The sequence below is a fragment of the Plutella xylostella genome, chromosome 18, assembly GCF_932276165.1.
Source record: "Plutella xylostella chromosome 18, ilPluXylo3.1, whole genome shotgun sequence".
Taxonomy (NCBI): domain Eukaryota; kingdom Metazoa; phylum Arthropoda; class Insecta; order Lepidoptera; family Plutellidae; genus Plutella; species Plutella xylostella.
Window position 1 is genome coordinate 1734779 of NC_063998.1, and position 22712 is coordinate 1757490.

Below are 22712 nucleotides of genomic sequence, written 5' to 3' on the forward strand. Positions count from 1 at the left end.
TTTTCAACTAATTTTCTACGAAAATCGACCTCAGTGGATCAATAGGGAATATGCGTAATTTTTTTTTATACTTTTATTGGATAGTTTTACATCACTTTATTATAGTAAAAAAAATTCAACGCCAAAATAAGTAATTTAAGGTATTTTAAAGAAAGTTAAAAAATTACAACCATCACGACCACTTTGAAATTCCCGTCAGGATGGCGGGCTGTCGTGACGTCATAATCGTTTAATTTCACGGCTCAGAATAATGAGTCCCGTCAGTCGGCATAGATTTTTTACCTAATCAAGTAATCACAGAGTACTTTTGTATTTTCAAAAAACCACAGGGGTATAATCGTGACAGTTCTGACATTGCGAAAAAGAGACGCTTAGCTACATTAAGCGTAAGAAAGAAACGTTAAGCTGTAAATGTTTTTTGTCCTTTTTGCTGTGGCGCCTGTTTACGTCAGTTCTCTGTGCCAAACAATGAAACAAATGAAAAATCTGTGCCAAACAAAGGCTGACAGTTACAACAAAATTTTCTAAATGCTATTTATTTTTGATTTGCTAGTGATTTGTGGGTGTTTATTAAGTTTATTAGACTATTATCATCACTTAACGAGTGTGTGACATGGGTGGGTGGATTTTGTTCGGTTGTATAGAGCATATTGAACGAAAACACGATGGAATGATGGATGAGATATATTTTCACATGTAAGTAGATACTATCAAGTTTAACAAGCTTACATTCATCATAGTACTATCTATTGGCTCGATTTTAATATAAAACGATACTAATTTTAATACTGTAAGGTCTTTTAGTATCAGTTTTAAGTAAAAATTACGAGGTACCATATCATAACAAATCACATGGTGTTGCAAGTTATTGAAAATTTATTTTACCCACAAATATTATAGTATGCAAAGAAAATACTAGAAATTGTAACGGACTCGGGTTGGGTTTACAAATGGGGCGCACGAATTCGGTTTTTGTGAAGATTGTATTTTGTAGAAGTCATTCTCCTCTTTCAAATGAGGTGCCTCTCATTGTGAGGAAACGTTCGTTTCGTTTTTTTCTTCTATGTGTGATTTCTTCTGTATAATATAAAGTTTATTGTATTGATACGAAATGCGTGTTTATAATGCTCATGCTCATCCATTTATCTTTGCTTCATAGGTTTCCGACAGAAAAAAAAATATCAAGAAAATGGATAGACATTACCGGTCGCACAAATTGGGAACCAAAGAAACATACAAAAATTGTCTTCGGCACATTTTGAAGAGGATTGTTTCGATTGGACGAAGACAATGAATCATACAATCCACTCAGTTTGTGTATATTAAATAATTATATTGAAATCAAATAAGTATGAGTAAAGTTTTTTTTCTTATATCGTCGGTTGACAGGAAAAACTCACTAAGGCTGATTTTTCAATATTCAGATAAATGTTATCTGGGTAATACAAACATTGAGAAACATTGAGACGCAACAGCATCAAAATTATTTCCCAGCAAAACTTTTATCTGGCTATTGAAAAATTAGCCTTTAGTGTCTTTTTCCTATCAACCGACGATATACTCAAGTTTTGTTTTTGTTATTATGATAAGTTAAATTTCCCCATATTTAGGTTTAATTTTTTTGTCGGCAATATCTATGGTTTGAGTGAGAAAGAGAATAGTGCACACGGCGATTGCTAGTCTAGAGGTAGTAGGTCTATGCAAAAAACCAATGTTGTCATGGTAACAAACGAAAAAGGAAGTGTATAAAGTGTGATCAGTGGCTGTTTTTTAATGGTAATAAAGTGTGACCAGTGGCTGTTTTGTAATGGGAGCTCGTAAATAGCTGCTAGTAGCTCTTTTGAAATGGGAGCGCGCAAACCAGAGGACCTTTGTACACAATATTACGCTATTATGGCAATATGAATATAAAGTAATATTTGTATTGTATGTAAGTACTTACTGTAACTTTGGTTCTCAGTAAGAGAGACTAGGGTTAGTGGGTCATTCTATTCTATTATCTGTGGGGGTGTAAGAACCTGCACCTGGCTCTCTTGAATGGAACCATTGTGCATATCTCAAAGGTCTAAACCCCCTTATCTAGACTATTCGATAATAAGAGTATAAAACTATTCGATAATAAGAGTATAAAAATATATGCATATTCCCTAATATTTGGGCACACGGCTCTCGACTTTTCAATAGTCTTTGCTGTCCTTTTCCGCAGCTGGCCACAGTTTACTCGTTCATACTGCGTAATCAATTTAATGTGTCCAGTTCTTCTGATTACGAGAATTCTTCCATAACTTAATTTAGAAAAAAATAACAACTTTATGATGAAATACATATACTAACGACTGCCATTATAACCTAAAAGTAGAAAGAGCAACTTGTGTCATGTTCATGTCATAATACTTACAATACAAATTTAATTTTATTGTGTTGCAATATGGAGCATATTTGAGTGGCTCGTTGACTAGCGAATGGCTGTTTACGCCTCATTACAATAGAACAACTAGTGGCAGCCCATACACTACCAACAAAAAATATAAAAAGTCCTAAACTTTGCAAACAAACAAGCATATCAAACAAGAAGTGGAGAGGTTATAGGAGGCTAGGATCTACTCGTATTGGAAGAATTTTTATGTGATCCATCGTATCTGATCACAACGAGCATCACAAATACTCGGTGACATTAACATTTCTTTGTTTACACTTGACATTTATTTAACTATACGCAAACGCAAAGAAGTTGCAAAGAAGTTATTATTCTGAGATTGATATATAAAGAATTATGACGTCACATCCGCCCTAAGAAAATGGGTGACGTTTCTCGGAAGTTAGAATTTACCGAAGTTTTTTTGTACTTTTCAACTTCATTTACTTGCTAAAAAATAAATTATAATCAAAAATAATTATGGAGTCGTAGTTATGAAACAACAAAGTTTATTATAAATAATATTTGACCTTTATTTGAACCACTTGCATATTCCCTATTATGTTTTATTATTTTTTTGCATAACTTTTTTAAATTATTTTTTATTTTTGTGTCATCCTCTTAAGTTGTTCTTTTAACCATAAAAGTTTCAGCTTCCTAGCTGTAATGTAAGTTAGTTATTTTTATATCGAAAGTTCAAATTATATCATCGAGCTAGACTGCTCTGAATTTTCAACATGAAATTAAAAATTGAACTAGATATTCTCATGGTTCCTTATTAATTTTAAAAACTCCGCAAGGTTCCAAATAAAATAAAAATATATATAAATATATAACATAATTGATCCACTGAGGTCGATTTTCGTAGAAAATTAGTTAAAAAAATCATAACTCCTAAACTACTAAAAATTGCTGAACATACATGGGGGTGATTTGGCTACCCCTTGACCTAAGGAATCAAACATTTTCCTTTGTACGTCACTCTTTGGGCCACCCTGTATAATGTAAAAAAAGTTGTTCTTAACCCAACTACAAGTGCTAACTTACTAAGTACCTATTAAAATAAGTAACTATACCTACTTTAAAAAAAAATCAATACCTATTCAATCAAGTTTAGTTGTTCAATAATTTCAAATTTGCAATATTTCATACTCCTACTTAGGTAGACCTAGGCTAGGTATAAGTTTGCACCACAGAGGTTGTAAACTTGTTATCACATTGAACCGCTTTCCTTGAAAATTGCTAAAGAGAATTAGTCGAATACTGGCCAGGCAGATAGACGCGCGCGCCAATCTTGTAGAAAAAAAAAACAAAATGAACAACTTGGCGCGAAAACTTTTCTTGAGGGAAATTAAAAAAATAAAAGTGCAAAGAAAATTGTCTGTTAGTGCCGGGTGCTGTAGTAATAATAAGGATTTTATAATTAAATCGCCATGTCCAGATGTAGTGATACCGAAGGTTCCATTGATGGAGAGGATTTGGAGAGATTCAGCGGGATTTTTGAATCGAGTTGCCATAGTAAGTACCTACCTAGTTACCTCTTTCTCATTTTAAAATAACAATGAAGTACACCATAAAATTTCAATAATCGACTGGGGTTATTCACCGTCACCGTTGTGAAATTAACTATTAGCCTGTTAGATTAGGTTTTCAGTCGCTGATTGCTGACTAATCTGATTTGATAAGCCATTGTTGAGCATAACCATAGCTAAATTAGTAAGCAAATTGGAGAAATTATATACTTATTTCATGAATAAATTTTAATGTAAGTCGCGTTGCAATGATCTAATGCCCAATCTTTGCATAAGTACCCACCTTATTGAGGAAGGTCATGGCAGAAAAACTAGTACATAGGTATAGATGTAGGTATAATACTGTATCTACCTATGTGGTTACTATTTAAAGTGATATACCTACGTACTTTTATGTAAGATACTTTTGAATAGATTATACTTAATTATTATTTGATATAACTTGAAGGAAGAAGAGGAATCTCAGGCACCCATCCAAAGAGCACACCATGATTTTACATACGAAAATGCAAGCGACCTATAAAACAAAACAAATATAAAAATTATGTTATAAAGTAAAAATACAAACGGTAAAGTTTTACGACTAGTATTCGATACACCTACTTTAAAAAATATTATTATACCTAGTAGGTACCATAGTACTACCTACAATTTTACCAACAATCTTTCAACTGTGTTAAGAAAAGAGGTGCAAAGTTGAATGACATACTTACTTGTATATTCGAGCACATACCCACAGTGTTTTTTTTTCTGTGCACACACCCACAACAACAGAGCCCACCACAATCAAAAACACACACACACACACAAAACACGCACTCACGCCTTGTACTAATGTACTCCCTTGCGGGGTAGGCAGAGGTGCATTGCTGCACCCACTTTTCGCCAGAGTGTTATGTTAGTCCCAATGTAATAGGGGGCGAGCCTATTGCCATTTTACGGGCACACCCAAGACCCGAGAACAAATATCTGTGTTTAAACAAATATCTGCCCCAGCCGGGTATCGAACCCGGGACCATCGGCTCAGTAGTCAGGGTCACTAACCACTACGCCATTCGGTCGTCTATTTATTATAATATCGTTGCGTAGTTCCTAAATAGACCAATTATGATTGAGCGGTCTTGCGCAGGTTCAAACTACTTCAAACGTACCTACTTGAATTTCAGCTGAAAAACAGATCAAAGTCCACGACCGTAGTGACTCAAATATACACCTTACTTATGTCCATAGTTAGAGGAACATACATTTAGATATATCAGATCGGCTTATCCGAGCTAATGAACCTTTCTTGACATTTTCCTGCTTCATAAAATATTAAGACTACTAGGTATTAATCGTATCCAATAGCTATAAAGGTAACTAAAAAATAAAATATTACAATACTTATGTAAGTACATAGCATGTTTGTGCAATAAATTACTCATAAGTATATAACATTAATATCTAATCCATATCGCGAGAAAATCTAGATACATAGACATCGCCCCCCGTCGTTTGATAAAATGCCTACTTACACTACACTCATATATTTTTATCAATTTGGGTACGCATATTTTATAGCATAAAAACAAATAAGTAATTCGTTTTATCTTTTTTACATTTCATTGATAGCACATGTCCGGGTTATGTGCGATTATTATTAGGCCATTTACCTCATTATTATATACAAAATATTAATTTAATATTTAGGTATAACTTCAAAAGTTACTGAAAACATGAACATCAAAGCTACATAATTTTTTTATAGGTTATTTTATAGAGCGGGATTTTTCAGTAGTTAGGTTATTGTTTCATATTCATTACCCCTTATTATAAAAAAAAACGGGGCGATTCTTGGAGTAATAGTAGTAGTTAGTAGCTTCACTAAGTAAACCAACTAATAACTGTTTCCAGGAATGCGCGGAAACAAAGAAGAGCTACACCTACAAACAACTGCAGGACTGCATGGCTGCATTCGCCACGTCTCTCCACAAGAAACTGGGTCTCAACCCTGGTGACGTGGTCGCAGTGATGGTGCCCAACCGCCCCGAATACCCTGTCGTGGTCTTCGGGACCATGCAAGCTGGTTGCATAGCCACCACCATCAACCCTATTTACAAAGAGTGTAAGGACCTATTCTATTCTGTTCTATTCTCTGTGGGGCTGTAAGTACCTGCACCTGGCTCTCTCGAATGGAACCTTTGGGCATATCCCCAAGGTCTAAACTGCCTTCCTAAGCTTGGACCATTTCCCCACCACGATGGTCCACTGCGGGTTGGTGGGTTCACATATCTAGGTGTGCTACATCTAGATATGCAGGTTTCCTCACGATGCGATGTTTACCTTCACCGTAAGAGCGATGGTATACATTGTACTTAAGTTAAAAGAACTCATTGGTACATGTCAGCGCCGGGATTCGAACCCGAATCTCTGGCGTGAGAAGCGGGCGTTTACCCGACTCAGCTACCACCGCTCTCTTGAGTGTAAGGACATTTTTGGTTTGTTGTTGCTGAATTGCTGAGGTATGATTTGTAGAATGGAATGCTAGCTCCAATTGGTTTTAATAGAGGCCGATGGCCGGTTTAATAGGTTGATAGGACAAATGGTACAGATTGTTTTTTTACCGGCTAGGTAGTAGGAAGATAATCTAAGTCAATACCTATTTATGGACATATTTTTTGATAAGTTTTGTGTTACTAGTCCACATTATCCAGTATAGATAGTAGAAGACTGCTTTTGCTATGGGAAATACAACTGGGCAGTAGAAATGAAGCTTCTGCCTACATATTGGTGTAACTACGTCAATGAAGGACTTATTGTATCGTTTATAATTCGCAACAATGTTGTTGTATATTGACCTCAATAAGATAGTTTATATCAATAAGAAAGTTTGAGGGAACTGAACTCTACTTAGTAGATACTTACCTAATACCTATGACTCGACAGTAATCTAGATACTTTACAAGAGATTAAAAGACAGGCCTCTTTATAGCCAGTAATTTGTAAATCCTTTAGCAGGCTACATACGTAATCTACGTAATCTACACATAAAACAGATGCATGTGACCCGCCCTCCCCTCAAGTCCGTAAATATTAAATTTAATAATACGTATTACAAAAACATTTGAAGAAGTACTTATCATACGTTTTTTCTCATAGTATTTTTTTATTGAGGAGTTAATGATAAATACAAATAGGTTTACTAAGAATAGAGGTGTCGGCGTTTTAGCAATTAACTAACTTGACTCCTTAGCAACAGACAACACTTTGTCAAAGGTCAGTTAGTATTGTTTGAACGTAACTTGATAGCAAACTCATACAAAAATACAAAACCTTGATAATTTTAGACTTACACAAGCAAAAATATACTGAGTCGTTAGGCACAAATAGAACAATGGTTTTTGCAAGTAAACATAAATACATTTTAAATTAAAGGAAGGTTAAAGTATTATAATTATGATAAGGATAAATATAGTATGTGCCTAACTACATAGTTTAAATACTGCTACTTAATTTTACATGATTTGCTTATTATCTTGAGTTAAATAAAGAAATTAATTTTACTGCAATCTCTAAGATTATTTATAGGATACGAGCCTACACTACCTACTGAATTAGTACTTTATAATTTTCTAAAAGACGTTATGGTGTAGCGTTCCTTATGAGGCCTAGGTATGTAGGTATATGAAAAGTTAAAAAAATATTGTTTAAAGGACTTAAAGGTACGGTCTAAGCAGCACTCACCTATTTACTTTAACATATTGACAAATCTAGATTCCCTGAGTATCGGAGGCGGTACTAACTAACATAGCTTATCTGAAGTTGTTATTGAAATAAGAAAAATATCACTCAGGGTTAGACATTACATAGCACTTAGACAACCTTATCTCTAATTGTTTACACTAGATAAATACTGTTTCTGACCCTAACCTGAGAGTTATTATTGGCATTATGGATAACACGTTTAGGTACATATCGTTTAATAAAATAAACGTAAGCGTTTATTTTCATTGTAAATTATCAATTCAATGTTTGCAGAATCAAGCGTCTCAATAAATACATTTTATCTAAAATCTCCACCCCACAAATGCTCTTCTGTTTATTGCAGACCAACAATACTACTCGTAACATTAACCCTAACATCTATTCCAGACGAAGTCACCCACCAAGCCACCCTCACGCAGCCTAAAGTCGTGGTCACCGTTCCTGAATGCTATGACGTCATCGTCAACGGCTTCAAAGATGCCAAAGTGGATGCCAAAATAGTCGTCATCGACAACCCTAACACCCCGGTCCCTGATGGTGCCATCAGATACACAGAACTAGCGGAAAAGTCTGAAGCCGACTATGGTCTTCTATCGAAAGTAGTGAGGCATGAAGATGATACGGCAGTTATTCCGTTTTCTAGTGGAACTACAGGGTTACCGAAAGGAGTGGAGATCTCACACAAAAGTATGCTCGCGTCATTGGAGATTTTGGGTTCAGAAAGGGTGTGCTACCCTAGGATTGCTACCGGTAAGTATGTTTTTTAAGTGATTTTATACATAGCTAGGTAGGCAGTTAACAATCATCATAATTTAGGCTTCAAATGAAAGAAATGGAATGGTACCCTATTACTTACATATTTACCATCAGCGAATGCAGGTCTGAAGAATTTTATTAGCAATCGGTGGCGAAGGGTAAATTTCTTTGCAAGAGAAGCCCGTGTGAAAAAAAGTAACTCATCTATTATGAAATATCGTAAAATATGGGGCGAATTAAATATCAAATCAGTAAATTTAAAACTTGAGCCGACGGAAATCGTTTAGTATCGACCCTTCTCTATTGTTTACCCCCATCTTTGTACTACTATACTAATGTAAGAAGACCAACAAATAAACCCCCCACCCTCTCCCCCCCAGACACATTCCAAGACGTGGTCCCTAGCAATAAGTAAGAAGATATTCAATATAACTAATTATATCGTATTCCTTCCACCTCCAGACACATTCCAAGACGTGGTCCCGTGCGTGCTTCCCTTCTACCACGTGTACGGGCTCATCATCCTGCTGCTCGGGCACCTGCCGCAGGGCTGCAAGATGGTCACCATGAACAAGTTCTCAGCGTCTTTATATTTGAGTGTGCTGAAGGATTACAAGGCTAGCTTGGTGTTTGCTGTGCCGCCTATTGGTGAGTGGAATTGGGTTTATAGCTAAGTTTGAGTTAGATTTTTGTAAGTGTCAGTTGTTTAGAATGCCGAGTTGTCAAATCGCTTAATTTTTCTTTTTTGTAACTATCTTTATAATTTTGTAGTGCATATTCTCTTAAGTCGTATTGGTCACAGCACAGACTTGATCACAATAATTGTACTGCTGTTTATCATCATCATCTACTTTTAACACCCCTAATCGTCCACTGCTGGATATCCCTCTTCCAAGGAGCGCAACATTCAGTGCTCGGCCAGACAGCTAAAATTGCAAGGTCACAAATGCAAAAGAACCGTATTCCTGATGAACATCAAGGACATACCTATTATCATTAGCATTCTATTCTCCTTCTATACTGTCTCCAGTAACAGCATAAATATATCATCTCACATCCTCCTCCGCAGTGATCCTACTCAGCAAGCACCCGGACGTCACATGGGAGCATCTCAAGCACGTGCGCCACCTCAACAGCGGCGCCGCCCCGCTCGCCGCCAGCGATGTGCAACCACTGCTGGAGATGAGCAAGGTGAGGCGCAAGGGAGTCACTTGGAGCTTCAATGAAATGCCGGTGGCTGTAAAAGTTTTTCGGGAGTTGTGATCTGACTACTAATGCCGGCTAAGTGTCGACGGTCCAGCAGACTTCAGGGAAAACCTTAATTCTCATCCTTTCATCGGATTTATAAGTCTGATAAATCACATTTGACTTTCTCTTTTTTATTCTCATTCCTGGACAACCACTTGCCAGGAGGACCCAACTGTACTTTTACTACAACCTGCTCAAATACTACCTATAACTCCTTCCATCATTCCAGGGTCAAATCCAAATCGGCCAAGGCTACGGAGCAACAGAGACCAACTCGGTGACTACGGGCACTCTGATTGGCTCAAAGGCCGACTACTCCGCGACCGGCGTTCCTCTCAGCAACATGGAACTCATGTTTGTTCATCCGGAGACCGGGAAACCAGTTCCTATTGGAGAGGTAAGATATTCAGATATTTTTGCAATGTTTGGATGAGAAAGTTGGCTGTTATGGAATGAGGAACTTCTCCTTGTTAGCATGTCTATGAAAAACATTAGAACTGGTGTTTGTAACCGCTAACCGCTTACTTCCCAGGATGAGTTATATAGCTAATGTCCAGTTGATAAGTCACTCGGTAGTTCATGATGAGGATAAGGGTTTCTATAGTTATGTACTTTGCCAGAACCTAGATTTAGTGTTTACTCACAATGATTTTCTCCAGTATATTACGCAGAAACAGCGCCGCCAGTGGATAAAAATCATAACTTCCGTTTGAAAGCATTATTCTAAAAACTGACAAGGCCACCCCCCTCGTTATGCTAATTCCAATTTTTAGAACCTACCTTCTAATCCCAGGTGCCTGGAATGTAGAAGTTGCTATTGCCCAAGATGCCGAAGATAGGCAATAGAAGTGCCTTCGATGAATATTCAACTGTTTTTATTATTTCAGCAAGGAGAGCTCTACATCCGAGGCCCGACTGTGATGAAGGGCTATCACAAAAACGAGAAAGCGACCAAAGAAACGATGACGGAAGACGGATTCTTCAAGACCGGAGATCTGGGATACTACGACCCAAACAACGGATTGTACATCAGTGACAGAATCAAAGAGTTGATCAAGGTAATTGATATGGTTGATGATGAAGAAAGTTATAAACATAATTAGTACATAGAACTAGTTCAACAAAGAGTTTAAAGTTGCGACCCACTTAATATTGATTAATTTTATTATTTTATCATGGTCTGACTGTTTAATCATAGCCTAATCTAAGAATATAAACTGGCACAGTATCAATTTATGACGAAATTGCTTATTTTTCCCCATCAATGACAAATATGAAGTTCATAACTAGTTAAAGAATTTAAGTGGGATCCAGATTATCAATACGATGCAAACCACCTGCCCTTCAAATCTTCTGGTTTAGTTAGTCAGTTACATTTACTAAGTTTACATAGTTCTAATACAATACACTTCTCAATTCATCAGGTGAAAGGTCTGCAAGTAGCCCCGGCAGAGCTGGAGGGTCTACTCCGGAGTCACCCGGCCGTGGCCGACGCGGCCGTCATCGGCATTCCCCACGAGTTCTACGGAGAAACCCCCAAAGCCTTCCTCATCACCAAACCAAACGCCCAAGTCACTGAGAAGGAAATACAAGACTTTGTCGCCAGTAAAGTAGCGGCCTTCAAGAAGATCGAAGAAGTTCAGTTTGTTAAGGAGATTCCTAAAACCAGTTCGGGAAAGATTATGAGACGGGAGCTGAAAAAGATGCATGCTTAGGGGTTTGGGCTGTGATAGTGATATTGGTTTTTATTATTATAATATTCATAAGAAGTAAATATGTATTTTCATAGACCTTGTTTTGTTCCCCAAATTATCATATTATTATGGATTTTGTTTTGATTGTAATCTATGGATATTTCTTATAGACCCCGTTTTTTGCATCCCATGTAGGTATATGGATAGGCATAGAGAAAAATATGCCGTGTAAAGAAACTTTGCCACCGTAGTAGCTATTAGTAGAAAAACGAGCTAATTCTGTGCACGCTCCATGGTCGAGCTTCTCGGAGCTGATGATGTGATGATTATGATGTTGACACAACTTCTTAAACAAACGAATAAGTACATACAAACGTACCTAGCTATTAACTGAGGAGAAATCAAAACCTTGTTCATGTTCCTTGGACAGAAGTGATAACTGATTTAGCCATATTATGTTCAACTAGGTATTTTGTAATCGACAGTCATTAGTTGTGAAGTTGTGAGGGTCATGTTGAAGTAACAGACAGTGCTGCTGTGCACCTATTAGGCAGTGATAACCAATTGAATTAGTAAACATAATTATGGTTCCTCGTTAGAATAGAGTAGAAAGTTCCTCAGGTGAGCTCTATTTAGCCTTACAATGTCATGCTTTTGTGTATGGTACGTAGTACGTACCTACACTATACCATTTTCCAGGGGCAAAGACATGGGTGACACTATAAAATTTTCCTTTTAACACATGAATATTATTGCACACACACACGAATTTCATCTCTTTACGTCAGTCAATAAGATGAAAAAAAAATGAATATCACAACGTAAATTTTAAACCTATTGTAAAGTGTCAAAATGTTCTATGAATTTGGGGTTAAGTTTCAGAAGTACATAGTTATAATACTTGTTGCTACTTACTAGCTCCTTTTGTATTTTATCCAGCAACATTCACGTTTTAAGTATTTGCTCTATCTACCTTCCTATAGGTAAGTACCTCAACAATTTACAACTACAACAGTAACTTTACTTTGATTGTAAATTTTCAATGAATGCCGGTACTGTGTGCATAATCGTATCAATTTGAATAGACTGATCAATGTAAACAAAGTGATCCCATACTTTTGTAATAAACATTTGACGAACGCATTTGTATGCATGTATGTCAGTCTTTATGCAATGCTACTCGTATCAGCGTTTATCAACATTGTACTTAACAAAGGAAATTGGACTCAATGGTACGACTAAATACGATGCATAGTTAATTTCACTTTAGGTTCGCTTGTTCTGGCCTTGCACAACTTGTTTTTAACTTTTAATAGTAAACGTTGGACCGTGGGTGATGTTAGTTGTGTGTGTTGGAGCAACTAAACAAACAGTCTGGGATTTGTTTTGGAAAACTACATCAAATTTATTGGCCGAATTGGATCCTATCAATTATTTGGTAAGTCTAATTTAAACAGAAACTTATTTAAAACACAAATACTTTAGTTTGTATGGGTATTGGTTGAACCGGCTTCTTGAGAATTGGAATGGTTTAAATTGAACTTTGCACCTAAAGCTATAAAGTACAATTCGGCTTGGAAAAATCGGGTAAACATTATTTATTTGTTTACCAGTTTTAAAGAGTTTCACTTAAGTAGGTAAGTATAGGAGTTTTCCGATGTTGAAAACTAATTAATTGTAGCCAACAGGGTGCTTTGATTAATTACGAGATTGTAAAATTAAAAGTGACTTTTCCTGTTTATAAAATTACTTACAATCATTGTTCATAAGGATACGATGCACGTTGTACCTACATATTTACCATATTCTATTTTTATCTTTTCAATCCAACTGACAACATAAAGAACCTGTAGGTAGGTGGGTAAGTACTTAACTACTTATGCACTATCCGAGTACAAAGTCATCTAAACCTAAACATGACATCACCTATTGTACTTACCTACTCGTATCGCCACTTCCTAGCGTCTTGGTGACAAACACAAACCGGAGACCGGACTAGGGCTTGTCACTGGCTGGCGGCCGTGGTAAGAAGATTAGCCAGTTGACCCTATGAACATAATATTAAGGATTTGAAGCTATACTTTTTTAATGGGTGTCGAAAATATGAAACTAAATGAAGATAAAGGAAACTTGGTGCCCCACAGGGCGGTATTTTCTCGCCACTTTTATTGATTGAAAAAACAAGACCTATTGATGATTTGTTTTCTGAATACAAAGGTCATACAATACAATTTACATGTTTCTGTGTGAACTTTGTTCAAATGCGCCTCCTGCAAGATACTATTTCTATTGTTTTAACATTGTTGACGTAGGTTGGTACTACTTATGTAGTAAAACCAGCAGTTACTGGGTATGGGTATGTATACCAACTGTATTTATACATTCTCCCGTGACTTTAGTTGCGAGTCATTGACCAATCAGAGGCCAGGATTTAGGGTCAACGAATGACCTTGTACATTCGCTATCTTCCAACAATAACAACTGTCATTGCATAAATGATAATGCTTAATAAATACTGGAAATAATGTGACGTTAAAATCTAGGTATTGTTTCCGCCACGGAGTAGACACTGAGAGGACCATCAGAATTGATCAAGTATTTTTACAAATTTTACGTTTTTGCCCCCATAAGCCACCTAGTGCGCAATGGTCATCGTCATCAGTCGGTCAGGAGCCAGGACTCGTCCGCTGCTGTTGTTTGATGAACTTACATTAAATCATTGGCAGAAAAGTAAAAAATAATAATAATAATGGTCCCGGAGCGTACACACCTAATATCTAAGCTAATGTATATTCTTAAGTATATACCTAGCAGGGAAAAATAAATGTAATGTACCAATACTTGGTATATTTATAGAACAACTAGCTGTTCCCGCGCACTTCGCTTCGCCTTAAAAAGTATTCCCGTGGGAATTCCGGGATTAAAAGTAGCCTATGTTGTTTCCCAGGGTCTAGACCGTATGTACTTATACCAAATTTCATCCAAATCCGTTCAGTAGTTTTGGCGTGAAAGAGTAACAGTCAGACAGATAGACAGACAGACACAGTTACTTTCGCATTTATAATATTAGTTAGGATAGTAAAACTAATTTGAGCCACAAAATATCGTGATTATTCACGGTCAAAATTATATTTTCTATTTTCATTCAATTGTTTTAATAGAAAATAGGTTATAGACACTAGACAGTAAAAAAAATATATTATTTTATTATTTAACTTTAATAAGAGACGGCCTGACGTCTATAGTGAGTAATTTATGTACTTAAGTGTCTATACTATAGCTATAATATCATGACCTAACTCCAATGGAGTCTCAAGAAATCACTAGAATGGTAAAGAGTATCTAGACCTTATATTCTATAATGTCATCATAAGGAATCAAGTTAACTTATACCAAATAGGTAAGGAAAATAGGTAGAGCTTGTGTTAAGACTATTGGTACCTATCATTATTTTGTTTGCTTCCCTATTTTTGGTATCAGTCAATGCATGTTTATTTCTGATTAAATGTTCCCTCTATCAGCATTTCACTACAAGATAATCGTACACTTACACTCCGGACTTTAATTGTATAATATCTCTATTACAGATACGGATAGACAGCAGACAACCACAAAATGTTGTCGAAGAATATGATAGTGGTGAAAAAGGCAGTGGAAACAATTTCGAAAAATTCTAAAGTGGCCAGTATTTTCGTGAGAAAGCAGAGCGCTTGGGGTTCTGATAAAGTAGTGAAGTCTCCGTACCAGAATGTGGAGATTCCCAACATGACTGTTAACGACTACGTCTGGCAGAACCTGGACCGGTGGCCTGAGAGGACTGTGTCGGTAAGACAACATAAAACTAAAACTACTTTCTTACCCTTCATCTAAACTTTGTCTAGGATTTGTCACCGTGGTGAAAGGATTAGCCAGTCAGAATACACAGACACTTATTGATAAGTACGTCACCGTCCGGGAGGCTCCTTTCGTACACCCCTTCAACAAATCTCTCAAGTCTCGTATCTTTGTCTTAAGAATGATCGATTCGAGGAGCTTTCATTTAATACTTTCATAGTTGTTGTGTGACTAATTTCCAACACGTACTACCGTATCTTCTGTTGTTATAAAAAACACGAAGACTGTTATGTAAAAATAGTTTCTATAATAAGTCAGCTTACATTGTTAAGTATACGTGGTTTAGTTCCGCTATTTAGTCATATGTTTTTATGTTCTGGTATTTGTACCAAATATAAACTGTATGTAAATCGTGTGGCTTATTTTAGAGATCTCAATTTGTACTTGAGTTCTTATCCCTGTCCACATAATTCCAGGTGTGTCCAGTGTCCGGCCGCGGCTACACTTACGAGAAGGCCTTCAAGCTCTCCAACTCCTTCGGCGCCAACCTCCGCATCAAGTTCAAGATCAGAGACGGCGATACGGTCGCCGTCATGCTGCCCAACGTGCCCGACTACCCGCTGGTAGTCATGGGCATCCTTGAGGCTGGAGGGGTGGTGACTACTGTTAACCCTATTTACACGGCTTGTGAGTTGAAATACCTGAGGTTTACTAAGTAAATACACGCAGAGAAATATCTGGCTACCTAAACGAGAAAAAAGGCTACTGTAACTAGAACTTCTGTTTGCAAACGTGACAGCAAGACTCGCGAAGTTAACTTTACAAAAACGATTCTGTTATTATTTTACCTGTCGGTTTATTAATAACAACTAGATGTTTAGTGTAACCGACCAAACAATTTAATACTAACTACAAGTTAACTTACGCGCCTGTTACAATACCAATGTAATTGTAACCATACGTCAAGTAAAGATTGCTAGATCGATTGTTAGGGCTACTATGCAATCTGGTAACCATAAACACTTTTTTCTTTGGGTTTACTAAATACTTTGCTGTATCTACTAATGAATTTGTGTAATATAACGACTCGAACTTTAATAATTACTGTTCGTATTGCAACGCTAGCTGTATATTTATTGTAACAAGTACAATACACATTGTAATACTAGCATCCTAGATATTGTTACAGCTACTATTTCGTGTGCAGCACCTACTGGTTTAGGGGTAGGCGCAGACAGACAACGGAAAAATCCTCGCGGAAATTATTGCGGTCATTGAAAAAAACCATGTCACCATAGCTTAAATTACAAAATATATCTAAAAATGGTGACATAGTATTTTTTTCAATTACCTCGAAATCTCCGCGGGGATTTTTCTGTTGTCTGTCTGCACCGACCCCCAAACCAGTAGGTACAGGCATACGAAATAATAGCTCCCTGGAATCAAAAATAAAAATATGAAGTACATAGAAAAATGACATTTATTTTATGTGTGTTGATATGTGTCCTTTTTTCTTAGCTTTGGATGGTCGCCATAATTGTTTTTTCGTCCTGCATGTTTCCCAGAAACCATTATTATATTGACTCCATTTCCTCGTAATTTTCATAATCTAAAAAACAAAAGATTAAATTAAAATATTTAAAATGGTATACCTTATAATATAACCATAATGTTAATGAAGTCGTACATTTTATTAGCAATCAAAAAAATACAATCAAATCACTAATATTTATAGGTAGATGTACAAACTTACTTTGAAACGTATCAATATACTGAGGTAAACCCCACTGCTGCAACAGCTGTGGGATATCTCAGTCAACGTCATCGGACATCACGCACAAAATCACGTCAAATTTAGCGTAAAATACACAAAAACAAATAATTTATAATCAGTGAGCGCTAGGTGAGCGTGGTCAAAGACACAATGGCGGCCAAACAGTATTTATGATGGCTTATATGATGATTTACAAAACATAATATAAACGGAACAAGATACTTAGCTATGAGTACCACCTCGATTGTTATTGTAACATTATCATTTTAAATAATCTAAAACACGTTAACAGAATAGCACGCATTAATACATACATTGTACCGTTTACTATTTCCGGGGTGGTTTTTACTATAATATTCTTGTTAGGCAAAACCACTACATAAAAAGTAAACCAAATTAAACCCAAATTATACGACACTTAGAACGATATGTACTGCAAACAATAATTTAGTTGTAATAAAAAGATTATTGTTTTGATTACAGACACACTCGTAGTCCACCAGTAACATTCTAAATCATTAACCGGAACTAGATCATTTAGTGACTGTGAATCCCTGTTTCTTAGTACACACAATTCATTATTATACATACTAACATAATCATTGTTTAGAATGCAATAATTATTGATGTTTTAGTTCAATAATAGTTTTTGTGTGCTACATAAATGAAATAATATAACGAAACATTCGATTAGTAAGAGTGAATAATTAGTCGTAGAAATAACAAGGACACAGTATTTCAAACTAGAAAAGTTGTAACCTAATTCAACTAATCGATTTAGTAGTTCTGTTTATCACCAATTTCTCTGCGTGTAGATAGCTACTTGATTAACATCGAGGGTGATGGATTCACACAAAACAGTCAGTGTCTGGCAGGGAAGCTAATCTAACTGGGCAATCCTATTCAACCATAGTGCCGCATAGTGTTTGTCAATGACATGCTAAGATGAAGAAGATTCATAAATGCTGGACCGCTGGCTGACTGATAAAAGATGATTGGATGCGGACGACCCGACTCGTCTTATGTCTAGCTGTGGAAGTTAATTAATGAGGATAATTAAACATTATTATTTTTGGCTGATGTAAGTCCAGTCCAGCCAAACATAACATTCTTAAAGACATCCAAAGAGGTTACGCTTTTAAAAATCAATTAACATTCTTCCGTTCTTATTGTCAGTTCAAATATAAATTACCTTCTTTTTACAAGAAGCTAGTTACTTATCTTTATCACCAACATTATAACATAACGTTAACACTAATACTAATTAATTGTTGTTTTCACCTAAATAGGTTCTCAAACAATATTTTCTATTATAAGCCAGGATTATATGAATATTTGATCAGATAAGGATACCAAAATTTCTTCACTTAGCAACAAATACTGACAATAAATTTATACAAACACTGAATTATTTATAAAACAAAATATCATGTTTACGATTAGATAAGTATAACATTTACAAAGACATCTTACAATAGATCGTAAACTTACTTGCCTTATGATAGTAAATTAGATGCATTACGCATAGGTTATGCTTTGTAATTACAACTACCTACAGCTACCAAGTACCAACCTATGTATATAATCTGTAATATTTAAATCATTATTTATAAACCCTTCAGTATCATTCCAGATGAGGTCCAACGGCAGCTGCAGATGTCAGCTTCCAAAGCCATCGTAACCCTTCCAGAAAACGTGAAAACCATTAAAGACGCATTACAACTTGCAAAATTAGACATCCCCATCATAGTCATAAAGACCAACGGAATTGCCATCCCTGAAGGCACTGTCTGTTTCAACGAGCTGTCTGAAGATGGTCATGTAGATACGTCTGTTCTGAAGCAAGTCAGAAGAACGGCTAATGATATCTGCATATTGCCTTACTCGAGTGGTACAACCGGAATGCCTAAAGGGGTGGAGCTCTCGAACAGAAATATCATAGCTAATTGTGAGCAGATAAATGAGCCCCTGGTAGCCTGCCATAATGAAACTACTGGTAAGTTCATAAACATTTTTGACTGCAAAACACTACCGCTAAAAGTTACCTGTTCCTCCGGCGAACCTTGGACAGTCAGCGACTACCAGACTAACCCTAGTTTATTATAGCTTTATTTTTTTAAAGAGGACCCTGCCGAATATTGTTTTTAGCCTGCAATAAGCATAGAAATCATTATCCTAGTTTCTTTTCAATGATACCATTTCTTAAGTCACTTGTTCCCTTTTAAATTGCCAATTTTAGCACCCTATAAAATGTGTCTGCTTTATTTTCTGCATAAAAATCAACCCACATTTCCCCCAAACCCTTCCAGCGACGCACCAAGACTCCGTGATGACGATCCTGCCATTCTTCCACATCTACGCTCTCTCCGTGATCATGTTCCACAAGATGTCTCAGGGCATCAAGATGGTGACGCTGGCCAAGTTCCAGCCGGAGACCTTCCTGCAAGCCCTGGAGAAGCAGAGGACCAATGTGCTGTTCGCCGCGCCTCCAGTTAGTAAGTGCAGTATTTTTGAACCGTAATGCATCGTCATCATTCAATCAATTTTGTCCATAATTTAAGGAGTGTTGACTTTGACCCTCATTTGTTTTGCAGCTACTGCTATGTATTTATTATTAAGAGAAAATCATCTGCTTCCTTAAAAACGTACAGTGCTCCAAAATTAATAATGCGCATAGAAATCTTTGACAGATCGGTTGTTTTCGATTATGTGACACATGATATTGACTCCTATTTCTTTCGAACAAGGTGCAAAATGCAAGTGTTTTTTTAAGGCTCTTACGATTTCATGATTCGGGTGTGAAGATCTGCATGTGCATTATTAATTTTGGACAAGTGTACATCCCCTAACATAATCAGTCACTGCAGGACTTGGGATGCTCCAAGACTATAGGATTATTGCCATAATCTTCTTCTTAGTCTTTTTTACACTTGTTTATCCTTATTAATGAGCGCCTATTTGCATTATGTCACGCCATTTGTGGCTATCCACTTTCATTCACCATGGTATCTTGCCAAAAAACGATGCAAAATCTCGATTTTTCGTAAATTTTCACTACTCCTCTCTTCAATATCTCCAATTTCCCCCCCAGTTCTCCTGATGGCGTCCCACCCGGCCAGTTCTCCGAAGACCTACGAGCACCTGGAGGTGGTCATCAACGGCGCCGCGCCGCTGTCCCCCGGGGACGCAGAGAGGTTCCTGGATAGGGCTCAGGTAGATTGCCTACTGTTCTATTCTGATTTATCCTAGGAGTGAGCGAAGTTCCCCTACCTCTTTCGAGGTAAACTATTGTACAGCCTATGAAAATAATTATCGTTTTTTCCGCTCAGCCAGTCAAAAGCTAGCTAGTCCTACCAAAAATCGCACCTAAACATATCCATAACGCATCGTTTCCAGCGCACCATGGACTTCAGACAAGGCTACGGGCTGACGGAGACCTCCCCCGTGGTGAGCATGACTCCCCGGGGCCTCGGCGACTACAGCTGCGTGGGGCGAGCGCTGCCCAACACCGAGCTCAAGATTGTAGATGATAGGTTGAACAGTTTGGGATGCAATGAGGTGAGTGTTTTGACGTTATTTATGAGGGCTTGATTAATTGGGCAAGAGGTTTACGAGGTAATAAATACCTAAGTATATACAACATGGATGAAAGCAATCAGCGGCGATCTGTCAGTTTATCAGCGCTAATAAGCGCGGGAATATCCATGGAACAAGCGATCAGCGCTGTTTACCAGCTCTCTGTATACGTCCAATCACAGCATAAAATTTACTAAGGCTTACTGAACTGGGGGTTCAATTTTCATTAGAGATGAATGGCACCCTATACACTCAATTCCTCATCCCATTTATCCCACCACCCAACTCAAACCAACAAATCTTGTCCCCAGAAAGGCGAGCTGCTAGTCCGAGGCCCACAAGTCATGCGCGGCTACCGACAGAACCCTCAGGCTAACGCAGACTCCTTCACACAAGACGGCTGGTTCCGTACTGGAGACCTGGCTGTCATCAGCGATGATGGACTGGTGACTATTGCTGATCGACTTAAGGAGCTTATTAAGGTGAGTTGGTGGGGAGGTGAACGTGAGCTTTTGTTATGTTGGAAGTAGCTACAGTTATGTGCAGTTTGAGTATGTAAGTGGAAATAGTCTGTTAAACACAAGCTATTATATCAATCGTAGGTATATAGTCGATGATTTATAAAATACAGAACCGATGCGGTGGTTTGCGAAACAAATCAGCAAAGAAAGAGCAGATTTTTGCTTTCGTTAATGCAGTTATCTTTCTGGATAGGCTACCCTAGCATACCGTCACGCATGGACAGAAACTTCTAACGAACAAAAATATTTCCCTCTGATACATAACAATTAAAATAAAAAAGCTAACAATTCAAATTATATTCCAGGTTAAAGGGTTCCAAGTGCCCCCAGCAGAGTTGGAATCGGTCCTCCGAGATCACCCCTCAGTTGCCGACGCGGCCGTGGTAGGTGTCCCGCACGCCAGCCACGGAGAGGCCCCTAAAGCCTTCGTCGTCCTCAAAAACAACGCCAAAACTGACCCACAGAATATCAAAGACTTTGTGAAGGAAAGAGTAGCGTCGTATAAGAGAATAGAGGATATTGTGTTCATTGACAGTGTGCCGAAGAGTTCAGCTGGGAAGATATTGAGGAGAGTGCTGAAGGAACAGTATTGTTAGGTTTTTGTAAGATATTTTATATATTTTTGTAATTAATCACGATGTTCTGTTATATATTTATATTTACCTTCTTTTGTGGTAAAATAAGCAGCAAAACTTATGGATGCCATGAACAATTGAGTATTGAGTACCTAACAACCTAACATATCAATATAACTTTATAAAACCCTAGTACTTATACATATTTAACCAAGACTTCATAAGCTAATTAAGTTTTATAAACTAACCATTTTAAGACAACTTTACTGATTTTGATATCCAAAATCCAACTGGTGTATAATGTACCTATACTGTCTCGTGTCTTAACTAAGACATAATATTTAACATCTGTGATAGCTAATAGTTCAAATCAAGCATCAGCCAAGTCATAGATATAGTTAGATATAGATATTAACCTTTGTATACTTTACTCGTCTATCTCTGACTTAGCTCTAAAGTAAAGATGAATTATCTTCTTCACATAAACAATCTGTTCAATTTCTGTTTTTTTGTTTTGTATAAATAAAATTATGTTCTACTTTTATCTTTAAGAATAAATAAGACTTTTATACGCAATGCTAATATTATAAGTACCTTTACGAAATAAAAAATCTTAAAAATATTTTGTTAATAATCTACTTTGCCTTTTAAATATTGCACACCATAAGTAGAAAATCAAATTGGCCCACGAAAATTGTGTCGAGGTTATATATATAGGCGTTAGTAAATATTCTCGAGTTAGTAGTTTAGGACTCTAGCCCTAAGCCAAGCCCTAGCTCTAGTTTTTGTCATCGGGGTTGAATAAATGATTATGATGATGGAGTTGATGAAGATAAGAGTCTCAGCTGGCTATACGACATTTATTGGCGTCATTCAGTCACCTCATCTCAAAAAAAAACGGCATGAAATTTTCTTTAGTAGGTATTTATTATAATTCTTATGTTACTATGTTTTTTCTGAAATATTGTCGCTTTAGCTTTTAAAATCTACTAGCGGAATGGGCAGTAGGCTGGTGATATCTGACGAAGCGGCAATCGCAGCG

The 22712-nt window shown here is 36.9% G+C and overlaps 2 protein-coding genes and 1 long non-coding RNA gene across 3 annotated transcripts; 2 read left to right on the top strand and 1 right to left on the bottom strand.

Annotated features, from left to right (window-relative positions):
• The first annotated feature begins 3657 nt into the window (after positions 1-3657).
• On the top strand, positions 3658-11484 carry LOC105393428 (4-coumarate--CoA ligase-like 7). Its single transcript, XM_048627348.1, has 8 exons — positions 3658-3934; positions 5842-6052; positions 8080-8442; positions 8911-9096; positions 9518-9639; positions 9926-10093; positions 10584-10754; positions 11121-11484. The coding sequence occupies exons 1-8, from the start codon at positions 3731-3733 to the stop codon at positions 11409-11411; spliced, it is 1716 nt and encodes a 571-aa protein (XP_048483305.1). The 5' UTR covers positions 3658-3730; the 3' UTR covers positions 11412-11484.
• Positions 11485-12673: 1189 nt separating this feature from the next.
• On the top strand, positions 12674-22308 carry LOC119692698 (4-coumarate--CoA ligase 1). Its single transcript, XM_048627350.1, has 9 exons — positions 12674-12828; positions 14978-15215; positions 15701-15911; positions 18632-18994; positions 19308-19493; positions 20090-20211; positions 20395-20556; positions 20886-21056; positions 21401-22308. Exons 2-9 carry the CDS (start codon positions 15006-15008, stop codon positions 21689-21691), a joined length of 1716 nt encoding a protein of 571 aa, XP_048483307.1. The 5' UTR covers positions 12674-12828; positions 14978-15005; the 3' UTR covers positions 21692-22308.
• On the bottom strand, positions 16687-17190 carry LOC119694870. Its single transcript, XR_005254991.2, has 2 exons — positions 16978-17190; positions 16687-16833 (listed from the first exon to the last, which is right to left on the bottom strand). It is a non-coding gene; the product is annotated as an uncharacterized LOC119694870 (long non-coding RNA).
• Positions 22309-22712: the final 404 nt, after the last annotated feature.

What these genes read in the sequence shown, in the direction of transcription:
- LOC105393428 (XM_048627348.1), top strand. Translation starts at nt 3,731, where the DNA reads ATGAACAACTTGGCGCGAAAACTTTTCTTGAGGGAAATTAAAAAAATA. An exon ending in CTACCCTAGGATTGCTACCG is followed by an intron (nt 8,443 to 8,910) that starts GTAAGTATGTTT and finishes TTCCACCTCCAG; the next exon opens with ACACATTCCAAGACGTGGTC. An exon ending in GAATCAAAGAGTTGATCAAG is followed by an intron (nt 10,755 to 11,120) that starts GTAATTGATATG and finishes TCAATTCATCAG; the next exon opens with GTGAAAGGTCTGCAAGTAGC.
- LOC119692698 (XM_048627350.1), top strand. Translation starts at nt 15,006, where the DNA reads ATGTTGTCGAAGAATATGATAGTGGTGAAAAAGGCAGTGGAAACAATT. An exon ending in GGCCTGAGAGGACTGTGTCG is followed by an intron (nt 15,216 to 15,700) that starts GTAAGACAACAT and finishes ACATAATTCCAG; the next exon opens with GTGTGTCCAGTGTCCGGCCG. An exon ending in TAACCCTATTTACACGGCTT is followed by an intron (nt 15,912 to 18,631) that starts GTGAGTTGAAAT and finishes GTATCATTCCAG; the next exon opens with ATGAGGTCCAACGGCAGCTG.